General features: G+C 40.7%; 1 protein-coding gene across 1 annotated transcript in view; it reads left to right on the forward strand.

Moving 5' to 3' along the window:
- Positions 1-21,387, forward strand: part of Dhc93AB (Dynein heavy chain at 93AB) — a 780,004-nt gene that overhangs the window by 13,967 nt on the left and 744,650 nt on the right. Inside the window, exon 2 of the mRNA XM_068228295.1 lies at positions 4,469-4,623. Within this exon, the coding sequence (XP_068084396.1) occupies positions 4,469-4,623 (155 nt within the window). The remainder of the gene's footprint in view (positions 1-4,468; positions 4,624-21,387) is intronic.

The following is a 21,387-nucleotide window of genomic DNA, read 5'->3' on the forward strand; positions in this document are numbered from 1 at the left end:
GATTTCGTTAAAATCCATGTATTAGGTAAAAATATATTTATCTTCACACTGTTCCCTTAAGAATACCCATATATACCGCAAGAAGAAAAACTAATTTTGAACAAAACTTTCTTTAGCTTATCCGAGTTATTTCTGGCGTCGCTGGAGCTGCCCAAGCTCATTTGGTCTCGGCCGAGTATTTAGGACCGGATGCCGTTCCCGAAGCCACGTGATTCTTGACATGGAAATCTCGTCCCAGGATGGACCGGGATTCGAACCTTAGCCGTCGAGGTAGGAAGCCAGCAAGTAAGCCACTGAACTAATCACCCCCCCCCCAGCTAAGAAATCAAAACAAAGAAATGAAATTTTACACCGCAGACAGTTTTGTTCAGCTCTGCTGTAAAATGTCCATTGCCGACTTAGGGTCTCCTTCCCCGTAATGGATCACGTATTATATGATCTTTCCTATTTGTAAAAGCACCACACGAACTTATTCGTCTACTAATGTCATTCCGCGTTCTCCACTGGAACATACCACTTAGTCGAACAACTCGTCTCCTTACTCTCAAATCTTCCCACCCAACGTTTACAACGTTTTCGTAACTCTACTATTTAGTCGGAAATAACCCCCACAAATCGCACTGTTTTCCTTTGGCTTTTCCAGTTCTAGTACCAAGCAATCCTGGCGCGGGTCCCATACGCTGGTGCCATACTCTAACTCGGACCTTATCAGAGAATTACACACTCTATATACGATACGGCCTCATGTTTTATTCATGATAACGTTACACGCCGAGTTTAGTGAAACAAAACACATGTATTCAATGTAACAAATGCAGTCGTAAGTAAATGAAACACAGTGTTCTCTCTGTATGGCTGCATCGCTGTGGCCGCACTGGACAAGCGAGGTGTGTCACAAGATGGCGGCGCGAGTGACGTCAGGTCAGCGTCGGACGTACTAAGGTCATCTTTTTCGATGCATATCTCTTGAATGCTTGGAAATATCTCGATGATTATTTTGCCATTATGCTTGGCTTCATGAGGTTGACCTACTTTCGATATTTCAGTGATATGTAAACAATAGTAAGGGAGACACAGGCCTCTTAGCCTCAAAATTCAAGAATCACGCGGAATTAGTGACAGAGTATTGGCACAAGTAATGTGTTAGCACCTCGTGTGGAGTGTATCTCAATTCAGCTTTGAAGTCATATTAACGGGCTAGTTGGCCGTGCGGTTAGGAGCGCGCAGCTGTGAGCTTGCATCTGGGAGATAGTGGGTTCGAACCCCACTGTCGAAAGCCCTGAAGATGGTTTTTTATGGTTTACCATTTTCACACCAGACAATTGCTGTGTCTGTACCCTAATTAAGACCACGGCCGTTTCCTTCCCACACCTAGGCTTTTCCTATCCCATCGTCACCGTAAAACCTATCTGTATCGGTGCGACGTAAAGCCAATTGCAAAAAAAAAAAAAATGAAGTCATATCTGAAACAAATCAAACAATTGGCAGCCGAGAGTCAAATGGTAGCCTAATGAGTGCGCGTTGGGATGCCACATCTCAAGCGCCGTGTTACTCTACACTTACCGGTAACGGGAGTGAATTAGCGTGTTTCAAACGATTGAGGCATAGTATCTACGTAATGAAACAATTGCTTAGTGTTTTATAGTCGCAGAGCAGTAAGCTGTTGTAGTGAGGTGCGTTTCTGTTGCACAAAGTTTCGTACATTCGTTGTCACTTCAAAAGGATGTAAAGGAGAGGACATAAAGTCTCTGGTAAGACCCTATCTAGAGTATGGTTTCACTGGATGGGACCCTCACCAGGATAACTTGATTCGGAAACCGGAAAAAGTCCAAAGAAAAGCAGCTCGAATTGTTCTGAGTGATTTCTGACAAAAGAGTAGCGTTACAAAAGAGGTTGCAAAGTTTGGGTTGGGAAGACTTGGGAGAAAGGAGACGAGCTGCTTGAATAAGCGGTTTGCTCCAAGCTCTCAGTGGAGAGATTGCATGAAATGACATTAGTAGACGAACAAGTTTGAGTGGTGTCTTTAAAAGTAAGAAAGATCACAATATGAAGATAAAGTTGGAATTCAAGAGGACAAATTGGGGCAAATATTCGTTTATAGGACGGGGAGTTAGGGGTTGGATTAACTTACCAAAGGAGATGTTCAATAAATTTCCAGTTTCTTTGCAATCATTAAGAAAAGGCTAGGAAAACAACAGATAGGGAATCTGCCACCTGGGGGACTGCCCTAAATGCAGATCAGTAGCGATCGATTGAAACATTGTAAGTTCCAATGTTCCAATCAGGCCAATCATTTCAAAAAACATTTGAAGAACCCTGATGCAGAGTGATTTACTAGAGACTTCTTATTGTTCTAGATAGAAAGATGGATAGATTTGCTTATCAAAAACGGTTTATTTGCCCAATTACGGATTATTCATTAAAACATTGTATAAGATATTAAACAAATTTTAAAAAGTAATTTTCTAAAATAATTACCAAGTTTATACTAAATCTAGAGACGTTTATATTCACATATTTCTTCTTCTCCATGTGAATCTGTATTGAGACAGGTATTAACTGGACATCCTGTCCTAAGCATCTTGCTTCTGTTGTTGATAGCTTCTACTTTACTAAACACCTGTTAACATTCCAAACCTTCCTCTTCTTCCATCTATTTTTCACTCCACCACCCTCTGTTAAAGACAATTTCTACGTAGTATTTGACTCAACCAGGATATTTTCCTCTTCCTTATCGCCCTCATCAGGTGTCTATTCTCTCCTACTCTTCTTAGTACTTCAGCATTTCTCACTTTATCTGTCCATTTCACTTTTTCAATTCTTCTGCACAACCATATTTCAACTCTTACAAATTACTTAGTATCTCTCTTTGTTAATGTCCATGCTTCCGCTCCATATGACACCACACTCCACACAAAACACTTTGCGAACCTCTTTCTTAAATTAATAAAAACGAATCATAAAATAATTACCATGCCTAAACTAAATCTAGAGACATTTATATATACATATTTATACAGAGAGAACCTTACATTCATGGGATCATTAGGGCACGTCTAATTTCAGACGGGGCTGAGTGAAAATGGTCCACTAATTCATCCACCTCATTCGGAGATTTTAGTGCTCTCAGTAGCCATGAGTTTGTCCGAGCCACAATTCGCACTTTAGGTGAATGGTAAATATGATTTTGCCTAGTATTGAGACGAGGAACATGTAATGGAATCAACTCCAACAATAATGATCAATCCACTCTAATCGTCAGAAAATTATAAAGAAAGAAGGCATTGGCACATCTGCGGCGCGAATGCAGTGTCCTCATACTCATAGTCTCACAAAACGACTAGTAATAGAACGATGAAAGAGGAACACCCAAACCTATGTAGCTGATCCATTTTGTGAACCTTATATACAGTAGAATTTTTCAAGTTTTGTACTAAACACAGCTAAGAAGGTAGCCACACTTCGTAAGAGTATTCTAAGGATGGCCTGATTACAGTGTACAACAAAGTTACCAGAGTTCCAGGAGAAACACATTCGGCGCAGTTTCTTTTCAGGAAGACAGGTAGTTTAAACACTTTCCTATAAATATTGTACTGTGTTGGTGAGTTTTTAATGTCGAAGATCAAGTGTTTGATTGTGTACCATAAAGGAATTCATGAACACTCCAGCTCAAACTGTTTAAAAGTGAAGCGTTAAATGTTAGAGACTTACATACATACATACATACATACATACATACATACATACATACATACATACATACATACATACATACATACATACATACATACCATCTGGCCAAAGAAGCTGCAAACAACCCGGACGTAAGAGTGGTTTACAATCGAACACCTACCTGTACAATCAAACAAGACCTGAGGGAGGAAACCATTTGATTGTCGGAGAGCGAGTGGGAAAACACTACAATCGGAAGCATAACTGAAGCATGCCTTCCTAATGTACGGAGCAGATTGAAAATTAAATTAAACCTGAGCCATAATATTACAGCAATGGCAACAGGCCACAGAAAATTTGGTGAATACTTCTTTAGGTTCAAAATAACAAATGACCCTCCATGTGTGTGCTGTGAAACAAATCACCAGACAGTTGACTATATTCTTCGGGAGTGTTAATTACTCAACTGCGAGAGAGATGAACTTTGTAGGAGTGTTAAAAAAGTCAGTGGGCCACTTGTCAGTGGAGAAATAAGAACTGGTGGAGAAACACCTGAAGGACTTTTATAAATTTGTAAATAAAATACATTTTGACATCCTACGACGAGATGGCAGTTAAGTGTAAAACTGACAAAAGCCATAAGTAAATAATTGTATATAGGGTATTAATTATTAGTGTCGTTGTGTATACATAAGCATGTAGTATTATATTCTGCAATGGAGCCTGCTGTTAATAAATGATTAAAAAGCACACATACATACATAATACTTGACACATTGTTGTTGTGTGTTTTCAGGAAAGATGGAGCAGCCGCCGGACCCCAGGGTGGAGTACCTGGGGAACTTCGTCCAGAAGACTCTGAAGCTGAAGCCTGAGAAGTGGGGCCGTGCGGTGCTCACTGAGGATAACAAGGAGCCACTGTTCCACTTTCTTAACAAACCTGAATCCATGGTAAGTCGGTCTCCAGCAAATGTACCCGTGCTTTGCTACGGTATTCTACATTGTATACGGATATCGAAGTAAATACTGTACGTGCAGTAAATAAGATTGTTTTAAAATTGCATGTCTCTTAGCCTTATCCGAGAAATACCATGGGGAGGTCCCCATACGTTGTTCCCAATGTAAAGTGTGGGTTGAGGAGTTGTGATGAAAATGGGGATTGTACCATAAGATGCAGTATTTAGCGGCCTAAATAGCTGGTCCTATGATATTTTCTCGCATCTCATCTATTTATGGGTCAGAATGAGTTAGAAACGTTGAATAGGGTGAAATTTGTGAAAGACTATCTTACATTGCATTACTTTTCGGATAATTATGTGAGATAGTATTTGGCTCACATAAGGGTACTGGGTGGGCTAATGTTCGTGAAGAGTTTGATGATTCTATCTTTCCTGTAAGTGATTAAAAGTATGAATTATGCATGTAAAATGTCCAAATTTACTTAAAGTCGAGAAATAGAGACGAATCTAACGTATAAGGGATACAGATACGAGAAAGTCAAAAGACCAAGGTTGAATATCACTCCAAATTGAACGGAGATTGTGCTATCCGTTATGTAATAGGACTTCCCGTTATCCCACGAAATACTTCGAACTTCGAAACGAAGGTCTGCACCATCATTAAAATTGCCTCCATAGTTCGATATTCTTCAAGGATAAAAAGTGAAAAATGTAAAGAACTTGGAAGTTTTTCGTCCGTTACAGGCTAAAAGGTATAATTTTGCCATAATTTCAATTTTCTTGCTCGTCTGGCAGATTATGCCGCAATCTGGATTTTGGGTGAGGGGGGTAAAAATTAGGACTTTCAAGAAACTACACCAAAAATATGCATATGGTAATTACTACCCCTCAAACGGGTAGCGGTACGAAAATTTCACCAAATTGTCAGTGTACAGGCACACACAGTCGTTACTATTTTATTTATGTAGATAGATAAGAAATCTGCTCCACGTACAACACCTTTTGGGCTATGTCCGCTGGACTTAACCTGTAAAACAAACCGTTCATGATATCTCGCTTATTAATCCTCCTGTCGAAAAATGCTCATGAGAGAAAAAAAGGTTTAGAAGTGGATTTCCATCAAGGATTATAGATTTCCATTAATTTCTGGTGTGCATATTTTGAGGGAGTGCAAAACACTGATTTCGGTTTCGGATAAATCCCCAGTAAATTTAAATATTCAGAAATAATATTGGTCCTAAAACCTACTTAAGGACAGGCGGATTCTAAATATCAAGTTTGGTAGAAATATATTCAGTAGTTTTCAAGTTATACGAACTCATACAATCAAACAGACAAACACCAAAGCCAAGCAATATGCAGATGGTCATTATTACACCTCAAACGGATAACTGTACGGAAATTCCGCCAAAATAGTCAATGTGCAGACACACGATCGTTACAACTATAGATGGCATATAAGCATGGGCACGTTTGTAAGTGCAAAACTTCATTTCGAGATTTACTGCTCCTAAACGGTACATCATACCAACAAACGGTTTGCACCCTCAGACGTCCCTTTTATCGCTCTAAATGTTTGGTCTTAAAATATTTTCTCGTATCTTCCATATTTATGGGTTCGATTGAGTTACGTTATTTGAATAGGGTGAAATTTGGGTACATTTTTAACATTTTATATTATTTTTCACATACTTATGTAGAAGCTAGAATCATGAAATTTGGTTCGCATATAGCCATTGGTCGTGTCAATGTGCGCGCCAAATTCGATGACTCTATCTTTCCTATAAGTGTGTCAAACTAAGTAACATTCGTGTAAAAAGCACAAAATTTACGAACAATCGAAATATACAGCCAAATCTACTCTATAAGGGAGAGAGAGAGAGACGACAAAATGTCACAGGACCAAGGTTGTAGATCACTCCAAATTGAACGGAGATTGTGCCATCCGTTTTGTGATAGGACTTACCATTTAGCCGCGAAATACCTAGAAAAGAAGGTCTGCACCATCATTAAATTGCCTCCATATTTCTATATTGTTCGGCATAAAAAGTGAAAAATTTAAAGATCTTAGAATTTTTCCGTAGGTTACCAGCTAAAGCGTATAATTTTGCTTAATTTCTATTTTCCAGCTCGTGTGGCAGATTGTGAGGCAATCTTGATTTTGGGCGAGGGGGGTAAAATTTAGGACTTTCAGGAAACTATAGCTAAAAATATGCAGATGGTCATTATTACCCCTTAAACCTAAAGCTGTACGAAAATTTCGCCAAAATTGTCAGTGCACAGACACACGGTCGTTACGATTTGTGTGATATAGATCGATAAGTAATCTGCTCCACGTATAACACATTTTGGACTATGTCCGCTGGACTTAGCCTGAGAAACCGACCTTTCATGGTACCTCCCTTACTAATCCTCCTGCTGAAAAATGCACATGAGAAAAAATGTTAGAATTGTATTTCCAACAAGTTTGGTCGATTTGCATTCAGGTTCGTCTTGTACTTTATATATTGTGGGAGAGTAAAATCACCATTTCGGTTCCCTATAAAACCCCAGTCCATTCCTGGAATTTGAAATGGTATTGCCCTTAAAACCTACTCTTGGACAGGTGGTTGCTAAATATAAAGTTTGATTCAAATATCTTCAGTAGTTTTCAAGTTGTAAGAAATACGCTTTACATGCACCCGCTCTTGCGTTAAGTCCAGCGGGACTTGTACCGAAAAACGGTCCGTTAATGATATCTCCGTTATTAATCCTCGTATCGAAATGATGCACATGAGAAAAAAAGGTTTAGAAATGAATTTCCATTTAGGCAGGTAGATTTCCATTAAGTTTGGTTGTGTATATTTTGAGGGAGTGCAAAATCACGGTTTCGGTTTCGTATAAACCCCCAGCCAGTTCCGGGATTTAGAAACAATATTTGCCCTAAATCCTATCCAAGGACAGGTGGATTCTAAATATGAATTTTAATGGAAATATATCCAGTAGTTTTCAAGTTATCGAAAGACCGACAAACAGACAATCAAACAGACAAACAAACAGACAAATAGACACCAAGACACCTACCCAAGGACAGGTGGATTCTAAATATGAAGTTTGGTGGAAATATATCCAGTAGTTTTCAAGTTATAGAAGGACAGACAAACAGGCACCAAAGCTAAAAATTATGCAGATGGTCATTATTACACCTGAAATAGATAACTGTACGGAAATTTCGCCAAAATAGTCAATGTACAGACACACGTTCGTTACGATTTTATTTATGTAGATAAATTAATGTTTGTTTGGAGCCCGCCTAGTGGACATGATCGTTAAGGCGTTGAAGTCTAAACTGTCTGACACCGAGGTTAGCCGGTTCGAGTCCTGTTAGTCGGAAAAAAAATTCACCATCAGAGTGTTGGCCGGCAGGGTAGGGGCGGTGGTGGTATACCATTTCTAATCATTAGATGGCATGCCAAAAGCCTGGATTAAATTTCAAACCTCTCCGCAGTACTCATATGGACTGAGGGCATATGACGCTATTGATGATCCTTCGGGTGGGGACGTTAAGCTTGAGCAGACTTTGGTGCTATTCGACAGGAGTAGGCTAGGTGCCGGCACTGGCTTTCACCCTTCCTAGTATCATATATCATCCCATTAACTCCTCTGATGAGGCTGGCGTCAGGGAGCGCATCCGGTCATAAAAACCCGCCACGACAGATTCATCTCACCTCAAACCCGACCCCGTAGGGAAACGGGACAGGGGTTGGACAAACAAACAATGGACTCAAAAACTACTGGATCAATTTCGCTGAAATTTTCGCTAAATTGCTCCTAGAAGGGTTTATTAAGTGGTTTGAGCGAAACCCGATGGGTAGTTATTTTATGATGAGTATTTTTATGTCATTAATTTTATTACTAAGCCGCACCAAGATTGGGTCGACTTGATGGACAGATTGTCGCTAGGGGACAACAGCTTGCGCTATATCACGATGGTCCGGTAAGAGATGCTGTATGTAGGATGATAGGAACATGCCACCATGTTTTATAAAGTATGTGTCTTGCTAGGAAATTCATGACAGTGCACGGAGGCTGGGTGTATGTGTCGTCTTCATCATCATTTCATCCTCATCACGACGCGCAGGTCGCCTACGGGAGTCAAATCAGAAGACCTGCACCTGGCGAGCCGAACTTTCCTCGGACACTCCCGGCACTAAAAGCCGTACCGGTACGCCATTTCATTTTATGGAACACTTATGACTTAGTATCAGAAGACAAACCGCGTGGGGACAAGACACCCCAAGCACCCTTAGGAGTGAGGGGCGAAAGAGTGAGATATAAAAATAACCAATAATAGTGTCGAATGCCAAACCTTTAGGGGTCGCTGAGATGAATAGTGACACTCCGGATTTTTAAAGTCCAATTTCAGCCCCATTTGTGGGGGGAGCGAGGGAGGAATGAGATATGAAAATAATCGAAAATAGTGCCGAATCCATAGTTTGGCGGACTGAGTGGCTCAGGCGGTTAAGGCGCTGGCCTTCTGACCCCAACACGGCCGGTTCGATCCTGGCTCAGTCCGGTGGTATTTGAAGGTGCTCAAATACGTCAGCCTCGTGTCGGTAGTTTTACTGGCACGTAAACTAACTCCTGCGGGACTGAATTTCGGCACCTCGACGTCTCCGAAAACAGAAAAAAAGTATTTAGTGCCACGTAAATACAGTAAATACAATAACATTATTATTATTATTATTATTATTATTATTATTATTATTATTATTATTATTATATAATTCGCTGGGGCCATGAAGGACCACGTTAAGTCTTGTTGCATTTGACACTGAACTTGGCCTTCTTTAGAGCCCAAATTTCCCTCATTCTTTCTGAGTGGGCCTGCTTGCGCTCCTCTGTCCAAGGGGCACCGTGTCTTCTCTTCGGTTGCTCGTCTCGGTTTAGCCCGTTCGTCAATATTTTCTTGCGGAAGAGATCTCTGTTAAGGGCGTCTTCAGCTGAGATATGTAGCATTTGCAGGTCTTCTTTGGTATTTCTAAACCAGGGAATTGTGGTTTTGGGGTTTGAATAAAAAAAAGTGAAAGATTTCTTTAGTTAACTTTCTTCCGTCCATTCTTTTCAGATGACCGTAAAATGGTGCCCGTCTTTTTCTGATTGTGTCGGTAATCTTCTCTATTTTGCTGTAGACTTCCTTGTTGGATCTCTTTTGATGGATTCCATTTCTGTACTTTGATCCCAAGATTCCTCTCATAATTTTGCGTTCTTTTTTCTCCAGTTCTTCAAGGAGTCATTTGTTGGCAGTTTTGGGAAAGGCATTTTTTGTTGTAGATTGTGCGGGATGTTTGGTAGGCTATTTCCAGTTTGCGTATTCGCTCCTGAAGTGCTTCTTTGTCCAGTCCATTTTTCATGATGATCTCACCCAGGTATTTCAATTTGTCTACTCGGGTGATGTCCCGGTATTTCGTATGGAGTTTTGGTGGAGCCTCTTTGATGTTAGTCATTACTTCCGTTTTCTCAAACGATATCTGCAAACTAGTTTGTTCGGCAATTTCCTTTAAAATTTCAACTTGAGCTCTAGCGGTTTCTATGTCGTTTGAGAGAACAGCAATATCATCGGCAAATGCTAAGCAGTCTGTTGCGATCCCCTTGGATTTGGTTTCTATTCTCAATGCACTGTAGTTGGTTTCCTGTAATCTCACCCGCCAGGTTCTGATGATCTTCTCAAGAACACAGTTGAAGAGTATCAGGGATAGCCCATCACCTTGTCGGACTCCTGTTTTGATGTCAAAGGAATGCGAGAGACATCCGTGGAACTTCACCTTGGATTTTGTATCGGTCAGGGTGGCTATAATTAAAGCCAGCAGTTTCAAATCAACTCCAAATTCATTTAAGATGTTTAGCAGGACTTCCCTGTCAATGGAGTCGTGCGCTTTCTTAAAGTCCACAAAGACAGACACATACTGCTTGGACCTTAGTGTACAATATCTGATGATCGTTTTGAGATTTTGGATCTGTTCGGCTGTTGAGCGACCTTTTCTGAACCCTCCTTGGTATTCACCTATTTGATGTTCGACTTGTGCTTCCAAACGCTCCAGGATGGCAAGTGATAGAATTTTGTAAGTCACGGGTAGCAAAGATATTCCTCTGTAGTTGTTGATGTTCTTCATGCTGCCTTTTTTGTGTAATAGATGGATCAAAGCTATTTTCTAATCTTCGGGTAGGGCCTCCTTGTTCCTAATTTCTTCTATTTGCTTTTGCAAGATATCAAGTGATTCCTCTGGGGCATATTTCCATAGTTCTGCTACTACTGATTCTTCCCCCGGCGCTTTGTTATTTTTGAGACGGGCAATGTGGCGCTTGATTTCATCTCTGTCGGGTGGTCTGGAATCTGGGTACCTGATTAAGGGTTCTTTGGTCTCAATGGGGCTTTGCGGTTACACATATGCTTACTTTACGGAAGAATTCTACGGGGGTAAGACACCCCTAGCACCACTAAGGGAGAGGGTAATATCTAAAAATAAACGACAGTGATCTAAATTCGTGCCGAATCCATAGTTTCTAGGGTCGCTGAGATAAACTGTGACGCTCTGTGTACCGTTTAAGTCCTTCTTAGGCTTCAATCGGAATGGGTGTTGAGAAAGGCCGAAAAATGATGTCCAAAATTACCACTATAATGGATTTATTTTTGTATATTCCAGCATAATTCTCAACTAAACATTGTGCGTATATGACTTACTATTTGGAAAAATATACTTTGGGGGTAAGACACCCCTTAGCAATCCTAGGAGAGGACGTGACATAAAAATAATCGAAAACGATCGATATTAATGTAGAATTCATATTTTTTGGGTTTGCTGAGATAAACGGCAATACACCGCATACCGTTTAAGTGTAATTTCACCCCCTACAGCATGGGGTGTAGAAAAATGTCAAAAAAGACCGATATTTTGGATGTATGCGTGGAATTTGTAGAACAGCTCCCACTCAAGCATGGTACACGTTCGACTTACTATCGGGAAAAATATACCGTGGAGCAAGAAACCACTAACACCCTGAAGGGAGGGGATAACATGTGAATATAACCAAAAAACAACCCATATTAGTGACGAATTCATAATTTACGGCGACACTTAGATGAATACTGACACTGCGGATGTTGTTTAAGTCAACGTTCAGCCCCCATCATTAGGGACGTTGAGAAGTGGTTAAGAAGAAAACGTCCAAACTGGCCAAGATTTGTCTTGAATCCACAGTTTTTGGGGTCGCAAGGCGGATTGGTGACAGTCTGAATGACAGTTGAAATCGTGTACATCATATCTATAGCAAAACTGGAAAATACATAGCCTATAGTTATCACTTATTATTTTTATGAAACGATCAGATACTCCCCAGTCAATTCGAGCTTCCACATGGACAAATTTTTACTCGAAAATTAAATAATCTACATAATCTTTTTTTTTCTTTACGTCGCACCGACACAGATATGTCTTATGGCGACGATGGGACGGGAAAGGCCTAGGAAGTGGAAGGAAGCGGCCGTGGTCTTAATTAGGCACAGCCCCGGCATTTGCCTGGTGTGAAAATGGGAAACCACGGAAAACCATCTTCAGGGCTGTCGACAGTGGGGCTCGAGCCCACGATCTCCCTATTACTGTATACTGGCCGCACTTAAGCGACTGCAGCTATCGAGCTCGGTAAAATCTATTATTATTATTATTATTATTATTATTGTTGTTGTTGTTGTTATATAATTTCGTGTGGCTATTTCTAGCCGTGTGCAGCCCTTGTAAGGCAACCCCTCCGATGAGGGTGGGCGGCATCTGCCATGTGTAGGTAACTGCGTGTTATTGTGGTGGAGGATAGTGTTATGTATGGTGTGTGAGTTGCAGGGATGTTGGGGATAGCACAAACACCCAGTCCCCGAGCCAGAGGAATTAACCATTTAGGGTTAAAATCTACGACCCGTCCGAGAATCGAACCCGGAACCCTGTGGACCAAAGGCCAGCACACTAACCGTTTAGCCATGGAGCCAGAAATTATTATTATTATTATTATTATTATTATTATTATTATTATTATTATTATTATTATTATTATTATTATTATTATATTAATTAATCGGTACAGTGGCAGAGACACAGGGCCGTGACATTTTTGTCTCGTCAACCGGTACTAGTCTTGAATGCTCTATCTTAATGCATTTATCCCATGACTGAATGGTTTCTGGTTGCGGGTTAGAATTGGGAACAGTCATTGCTGGCCAGCGTGTGGCCTAGCGCTAGGCGCTGTTCAGTTCAGGAGGATCCTGGGCCTTTTTATATTTAAGGCCTTGGGTCTCGTATTGACCTTGTGTGTTAATTAGTGGGTTACCCACTTGGGTTAAAGTGGCTGACGAAAGGTCAGTCCCCGTTCTAGGGTGACACCTAGTTACTTAGCACTTGAGGACCATCTAATTACTTCACCTAAGACGTGGCGTGGCACTTATTGACATTAATTTTGATTATCCACTTTTTGAGCCAGGGATCGAGAGTGGAGAGGCTTTCCGACTCTAGGTGCCTGCCTTGAGACCACAGAGAGAGAGTTGTGTCGTCAGCATATAGACAGCGCTTAGCCTTTGGAGGTATAGGCATGTCGGATATATCATTTTTGAATAAACTAGCTTCCCCGACTCCTTTTAAAGGCGTGGTTCTTGCCAGAAAGCTATGACATGGTCCAAATCAGGGTCTGGCCGCTTGATGGCCATATAGTGGGTGGTTACGGCCCTTTCTACCTCTGTGGTCAGTTCCTCTTGTTTTCTTCATTGGCGCAACTCCAGCTAAAGGGGTATAGATGGTGATAGGAGTAGGTTTGAGGCAGCCTGAAACAGGCCATACCGTTTGATTGACGGCTAAGTCAACCTGTTTTGCATGAAATGATTCACCCCAGGCAGGAGGTGGGTGCTGTGCTGCAAGAAAACAGAGTGCCAATGCTGATGTTCTGAGCAGAGACCAAATATGGAATAATTTAAGTTTGGATAGAATACCTGTACCCATATTATTACAGGTAAAATACGTCCAAACCGATATTTTCATATCGGCATGATTGGACCAAGCTATTTTAGATTCTGAAGGTGATCCGGATTGGATACCGACAACGAAGAATTATCTACAAACTATATAAAAAATCAGTCTACACTGATACGAAAGGATAGAAAGGAGTGAGATAAGGCTGCAGTTTTACCCCTCCTTTTCAGTGTTTGTATAGAACAGGTGGTAAAGGATATCAAGTAGGAATTTGGAAAGGGAGTCACAATCCAAGGGGAGGAAATCAAAACCCTGAGATTTGCCGATGATATTGTAATTTTGTCTAAGACTGCAGAAGATCTGGGGAAATCACTGAATGGTATGAACAGGTTCTTCATTATTATTATTATTATTATTATTATTATTATTATTATTATTATTATTATTATTATTATTATCAATTTTCTTTAAATTATACATGTAAAATTTAGAGGTGATAGGTGGAGAAATCCCCACACACACGGAAGTGTCTCCATCACCACATGTATGTGTAAATAAACTCTACAGAATATTTACATATGTGTAGACAATTTTAAATTTACACTGTACTCATAGAATAATAATTAACTTATCTTCATTTATGTTATACATATTAGAGTAAGAAGACCCAGTCATTTATATCCTTACTCATATCCCTGGATACGCACTCATTCACCACCACTCCGTCCGACTCGTTGGCTGAACGGTCAGCGTACTGGCCTTCGGTTCAGAGGGTCCCGGGTTCGATTCCCGGCCGGGTCGGGGATTTTAACCTTAATTGGTTAATTCCAATAGCACGGGGGCTGGGTGTATGTGCTGTCTTCATCATCATTTCATCCTCATCACGACGCGCAGGTCACCTACGGGTGTCGAATAGAAAGACCTGCACCTAGGGAGCCGAACATGTCTTCGGACACTCCCGGCACTAAAAGCCATACGCCATTTCTTTATTACCACCACTCCCACACGCGCACGCGCACGCATACATATTCGCCCACATTCAACTGTACTTGCTCACATCTTTCTTGCAATTCTAATTTATACAAATTATATACCCATACATCACACCAAACACAACACATATGGGTTTCTGTTTACATATACATTTTCTTTACTGCATGGAGGAAGTGAGGTAGAAGATGGGAGAAGTTTCCAGATACGAGCAGACCTTGCGTAAAATCCATTTAAATATGAGGTTGATTCTGGCGAGGAGAGGGACAAGAGTGGCTCGTTGGCCTCTCTTAACAGAGCAGTAGTTAAGCTGCAGGCGGTGGAAAGTAATGAACAAAAGTAATGGAGTGTAGTCGAACGTAGTCTGGTAATGCAGGAAATATTAGATTAGGAAATAAAGTCTTAAAGGAAGTAGATGAATATTGTCACTTCGGTAGTAGAATAACTAACGGTGGCAGAAGTAAAGAGGGACATAAATGCAGGGTGGCACAAGCAAGTGAGGCCATTCTTAAGAAAAGAAATTTGCTCACTTCGAACATTGATATAGGAATCAGAAAGATGTTTTTGAACACTTTCGTCTGGAGTTTGGCGTTGTATGGAAGTGAAACATGGACGATAACTAGCTCAGAAAGGGAACAGAAGCTTTTGGAATGTGGTGTTACAAAATAATGCTGAGAATGAGATGGATAGATCGAATCATGAATGAAGAGATGTTGAATCGAATTGGTGAGAGATCTATTTGGCTAAATTTGACGAGAAGAAGAGACGGAACGATAGAACACATCTTAAGACACCCAGGACTTGTTCAGTTGGTTTTTGAGGGATGTGTAGGCGGGAAGGACGGTGGGAGTAGACCAAGGTATGAATATGACAAGCAGATTGGAGCAGATGTAGGATCCAGCAGTTACGTAGAAATGAAAAGATTAACACAGGGTAGGGTGGCATGAAGCGATGCATCAAACCAGTCTACGTACTGATAACTCAAACAACATAATATACTGGTTAAATTACCGGTGAAAACTGTGGGCAAATATAATCGTAAAGAAATACGTTATCGGCAATTGAATTCATACATTAGAAATTACGGAGAGGGAGATTTAAGGGTAAAAGTTCACGAACATGTGTCACACTAGTGAGCCTAGCCGCATCGAGCCGAATTGAAAACAAAATACTAAAAACAGAAAAATATCCTGAATATCAAATAATGGAAATATATTTTATTTATAAATGGAAAGGCCTAGTGCCACCGTTTACAATTATTTTCGTGTGCCTTCACAACCACATCCACCGCGCGAGTTGGCTGTGCGGTTAGGGGCGCGCAGCTGTGGGCTTGCATCTGGGAGATAGTGGGTTCGACTGCACTGTCGGCAGCCTTGAAAATGAGTTTCCGTGGTTTCCCAATTTCACACCAGCAAATGCTGGGGCTGTACCTTTAGGCTACGGCCGCTTCCTTTCCACTCCTAGGCCTTTCCTATTCCCCGTCGCCATGAGACCTGTCTGTGTCGGTGCGACGTAAAGCCTATTCAAAAAAAAAAACATCGGGATGGGAGACTGAATGTTGTGTGCATGTAGTGAACTCTCATGTGTCTTCTGAAACATTACTTTTCCTACATGACAGCTTGAGCGTGAGATATCTGCAGGACCGCTTACAAACTCACCATCACTTGTTGATATATCATAAGGTGTTCAGGAACAAAAATCAGAGAGAGGCTTGTAGAGATTATCATTTATTGAATGAATCAAAAGAAATTGAAAACCACAATAAAGCTTGACAACAGTTAGCTAGTCTGGACGGCTTCTTAAGTTTGAAAGATTGTAGTTAGTCACGCCGGTTTTGTTTAGGAGGTATCAACTCAACTACCTGAAGGGTAACTTTAATTGAAAACTACTTTTATTATTCATGCTGGTTGAGAAATACATTTCTGGAAGTCCCTTCACTCGGTTTCCGTATAAGATCGCATGTAACATCATTGTGACTCGTGATACGAGCTCTGGACTCCTAACATAATTAAGGCCGTCCAATCGATGTATGCCACGCAAGATATTGATTACTCGGCATGGACTCTTAATTGAGTCGGCGTGACCTGCGACTATGTCATGGACCGATATCTGTCAATGCTTCGTTCAGAATGCAGGCCAGTGTGTCTGGTGGGCAAAGGAAAATAAACTAGTGTGCTGATGGCCCAAATTAGAGTCACTGAGGCTGATGGCCGGAAAGAGATCTAAGTTAATGTATCTGATGGCCAAACTGTCTATTTAATAATTCCCCCAACACTTTAGGTGCTGAACAAATTCAAACATCAAAAATGAAAACAACAAATACACGACCTCATATTTGGCAACAATGTTCATTTAAATCGAACAGATCCCCTTAATATTACGTTACTTAATTCCTTTCCCACAAACAAAAATCTAAGAATTCCAGAACAAACTTCAAGTTAATTACTGGGATTTATTTTAATATTCAAACTCGATTGTATTTAAGTCACTTAAACAATTACATTACTTAAATTCACCATCTATTAATTAAGAAACTATCTAATTTCGAAGAAATGGTTTCCCTAAAATCTGTTATCTTCTTCTAAGTTCTGTTACATGACTATGACATTTCTTGAGAATCACTAACAATTTAGTTACTTGTTAAATTTGTCATACTTCTGTGAAATTGCTGTTCTCCTTTTTTGGAATTCCTGAAATGTAAATACTACTGTGGAAGATTACCAATTACTAATTTCGCTTTGTCACTACTTCCTACTATTAAATCTAAATCACTAAGTAAAATACATCATCATCATCATCATCATCTGTTTACCCTCCAGGTTCGGTTTTTCCCTCGGACTTAGCGAGGGATCCCACCTCTACCGCCGCAAGGGCAGTGTCCTGGAGCTTCAGACTCTTGGTCGGGGGATACAACTGGGGAGTATGACCAGTACCTCGCCCAGGCGGCCGCATCTGCTATGCTGAACAGGGGCCTTGTGGAGGGATGGGAAGATTGGAAGGGATAGGCAAGGAAGAGGAAAGGAAGCGGCCGTGGCCTTAAGTTAGGTACCATCCCGGCATTCGCCTGGAGGAGAAGTGGGAAACCACGGAAAACCACTTCCAGGATGGCTGAGGTGGGAATCGAACCCACCCCTACTCAGTTGACCTCCCGAGGCTGAGTGGACCCCGTTCCAGCCCTCGTACCACTTTTCAAATTTCGTGACAGAGCCGGGAATCGAACCCGGGCCTCCGGGGGTGGCAGGTAATCACGCTAACCACTACACCACAGAGGCGGACCAGTAAAATACATTACAAATGAAATGATTAGAATGGGTAATCCCTAACCTAACGTCCTATCAAACTATCGCATGCAGAAAACTCTATACTCTACACGAATATATTAATCCATATCATTTATATACAACCATTCCGGTAATCCCTGGAATAGTCCGCAGAATTCACGTTCATGCAGTTTCAAAACGGAAAGGGTTAAGCTCTAAGATACACTTAATAAAAAATCTAGGGTGTGTGCACTTGCTGTATCACTCATCTCTGCGGTTACGACCCGCTACCATAATGAACCGACAACCTATAGCTAGCCCACGACAACAACCACAACACTTTAATAAATGTGAGTAACCGGGCGAGTTGGCCGTGCGCGTAGAGGCGTGCGGCTGTGAGCTTGCATCCGGGAGATAGTAGGTTCGAATCCCACTATCGGCAGCCCTGGAAATGGTTTTCCGTGGTTTCCCATTTTCACACCAGGCAAATGCTGGGGCTGTACCTTAATTAAGGCCACGGCCGCTTCCTTCCAACTCCTAGGCCTTTCCTATCCCATCGTCCATAAGACCTAACTGTGTCGGTGCGACGTAAAGCCCCTAGCAAATAAATAAATAAATAAATAAATGTGAGTAGAGCAAAATCACTTATATATCATTAATAAATATATATTTTGGACACCCCTCTATCATCAAATGAAACCACAAATGTAGCTCTCCTTGAACATCCCTTAAATAAACAACTGAAACAAAGCATCACTGTGTTATTCCAATAGAACGATTTCAATCGTATCCCATGCCTCAAACGTACTCCTAAATGTAATAAAGAACAGAATGAAATTTAAGATAGAGCAGGTCATAGATGATGATCAATTTGGTTTCAGACAAGGCAAAGGAACGACAGAAGCAATTCTTGCGTTAAGAATGATATTGGAAAAAAATATTAAAAATGAACAGAGAGGTGTTTATAGCCTTCATGGACTTGGAAAAAGCTTTTAACATTATAAACTGGGAGCTATTGTTTAAATGTATGAAGAAAGTATAGTGTATAGTCCCCGCCCGACGCATGCAGAGCACTGTTCCAATGGAGAACGCGCGGTAGCAGTGTTTCGCCTACAGGTTCGGGTGGTGAAGTGGTAGATACTGGCTTTTCTCAATTCTCTGTAACATGGGCACTATTTGAGTTAGAATCATGAACCTTTGCACACTCTTTTAAAATACATCGTTCTTAACTACAAACATAAATCATTTAATTTAGATAATTTTTTGAAAACACGATTTTTCAAAATTGAATTTTGGTCATATTGATGTACATCTTGCTCAGCAACGTTTAGGACCTGGACCTTGTACTATTTTTTAGTGATTTCTAAGACCTTGATGATTTAATGCCTGCAGGCGTTTTTAATTTCATGCCTGTTTGAAAAGTTCACCAAAAATACATACATACAATACCTAACAGAAGTTTAAGACCACCAGAGAAAAATTAGTTAATGAACACCTGAACATGCATTTACTGTACGAATTGGCCTACAAAATATTTTTTGGCTTATTCTTGTTATTCTTGTTATTCACGTTATGAAAAACAACCGTTGAACTGTTGAATGCAGTTTATGAGCTATAAATTTTCAAACATTCTGAGAACCTATAAAAAAATACCGTAGTTTTGGGTGTAAAGATCATCCTTTTCATTAAACTACAGAAGGTAAACATGGGATATTTTATTTTTTCTAAGTATGTATCCAGTAGACTGTATATTGGCATAAAAGATGAAATATTAAAGTATTATAGGAGTTTTTTCTGGGGGTGTTCTTTTTGAAATTTCTCATTTAAAGAATATATATTTTTACAATTTTTGTATACGTCGCACCGACACAGATAGGTCTTATGGCGACTATGGGATGGGAAAGGCCTTGGAGTGGGAAGGAAGCGGCCATGACCTTAATCAAGGTACAGCCCCGGCATTTGCCTGGTGTGAAAATGGGGAGCCACGGGAAACCGTCTTCAGGGTTGCCGGCAGTGGAATTCGAACCCACCACATCCTGGATACAAGCTCACAGCTGTGCGCTCCTAACTGCACGGCCCAATAATAAAAGACAAACGCCGTATTTAAAAATGGTTGAAGGAATCTTTGGAATGAGCTACCGTCACCGAAATTGCACTCCCGACGTAGTACAGGCTTCGCTCAACAGATTGCAGGAGTCGATACATGTTATAGATTAAGAATTATCGGCTGACTCGCGTCTTATCTTTGAGGTTACAGTCACCACCCGAACTGGGAAGTGAATGTCGTGAAAAATGCAGAAATAGGACCAGTGTTATTTTCATCTTTCGGCCTTTAAGGAAATGTGCATTTTATTTGATACCGTAGGTATTTAAGAAAATAAGTGGCCATAATACCTGCTGTGGTTTAGTGAACAGGATAGCCTCTACTCCCAAAACCTATTAAGGTTCTCAAAATGTTTGAAAAATTATAACCCATAAACCTCATTCGATATTTAAATGGTTCTTTTTCATGATGTATATCAACACGAATAAGCAAAAGCATATTTGCAGACCAATTCGTACCACAAACATAAGTTCATTACCTGATTTTCGTACTGGTCTTAAATTTTTGTTAGCTACTGTACTCATGGCCTGGGCATTACGGGCCTGGGACCAAGCCAGCAAATTTACGAGGAGAGAAAAATGAAAAGGTCTAATAGTTCGAAAACTATTTTTTAGAATGCGGAGACTTTCGTAATATTCAAAAGCGAAAACTGCCGACATGAATAACGGAATTTTGTTCCGCTTATGTGAAAACAGTCGGTAATAATATTATATGTAAATACCACCACCATGTTTAAACACAACTCCCTCGGTGCTGCATACATGTATCAAGATGACTTCGGGCTGTAGCTCATACCCCGCACGGTTTTACTTCTAAATTTATGTTTTAGCTGATTATGGCTCTGTCTGGTAGTTATGGGCTGAAACGTAGACATGCAACCAATCCCAAGCTGCCATCCATATCGACTTATTATCAACAGAGTGCGATCTCAAAACCTAGTTGCCAACTCTAATATTTACATTCACCACGTGGTTAACCATCTCGCTCAGCGTGCATGGTATTCGGTACTGTTCGCGATCTCTTGCATTGTTCATCAGTACCGTAATAATCAGTGTTTTCTGATTTATCTGTATTTATCTGTATCTGTATTTATCTGTCTAGTATAGTTCAATATAGTGTAGTTTACAGTTTAGCATAGCATAAATTAGTACAATACAGGACCAAAGTGTAGCTTCCGATTGAGATAGCTAAAAGTAAAATTCAGGAAACTCAATCGTCAAAAGTTACCAGTGTTTCGCCCAGAGTGCGGCATGGGCTCATCCGTTGGATACAGCACTTTTTCCAAGACACTGGCCGGCTAGCATGCCGGTAGCGACACCACTGCAAGCCATACTTAGCTATCTCAATCGGAAGCCACACTTTGGTCATGCTAGCCCGGGAGGGCAATACAGCAAATGGAGATGCAATTCTCCCCT

Source organism: Anabrus simplex, chromosome 6, assembly GCF_040414725.1.
Source record: "Anabrus simplex isolate iqAnaSimp1 chromosome 6, ASM4041472v1, whole genome shotgun sequence".
In the NCBI taxonomy this organism is placed as follows: Eukaryota; Metazoa; Arthropoda; class Insecta; order Orthoptera; family Tettigoniidae; genus Anabrus; species Anabrus simplex.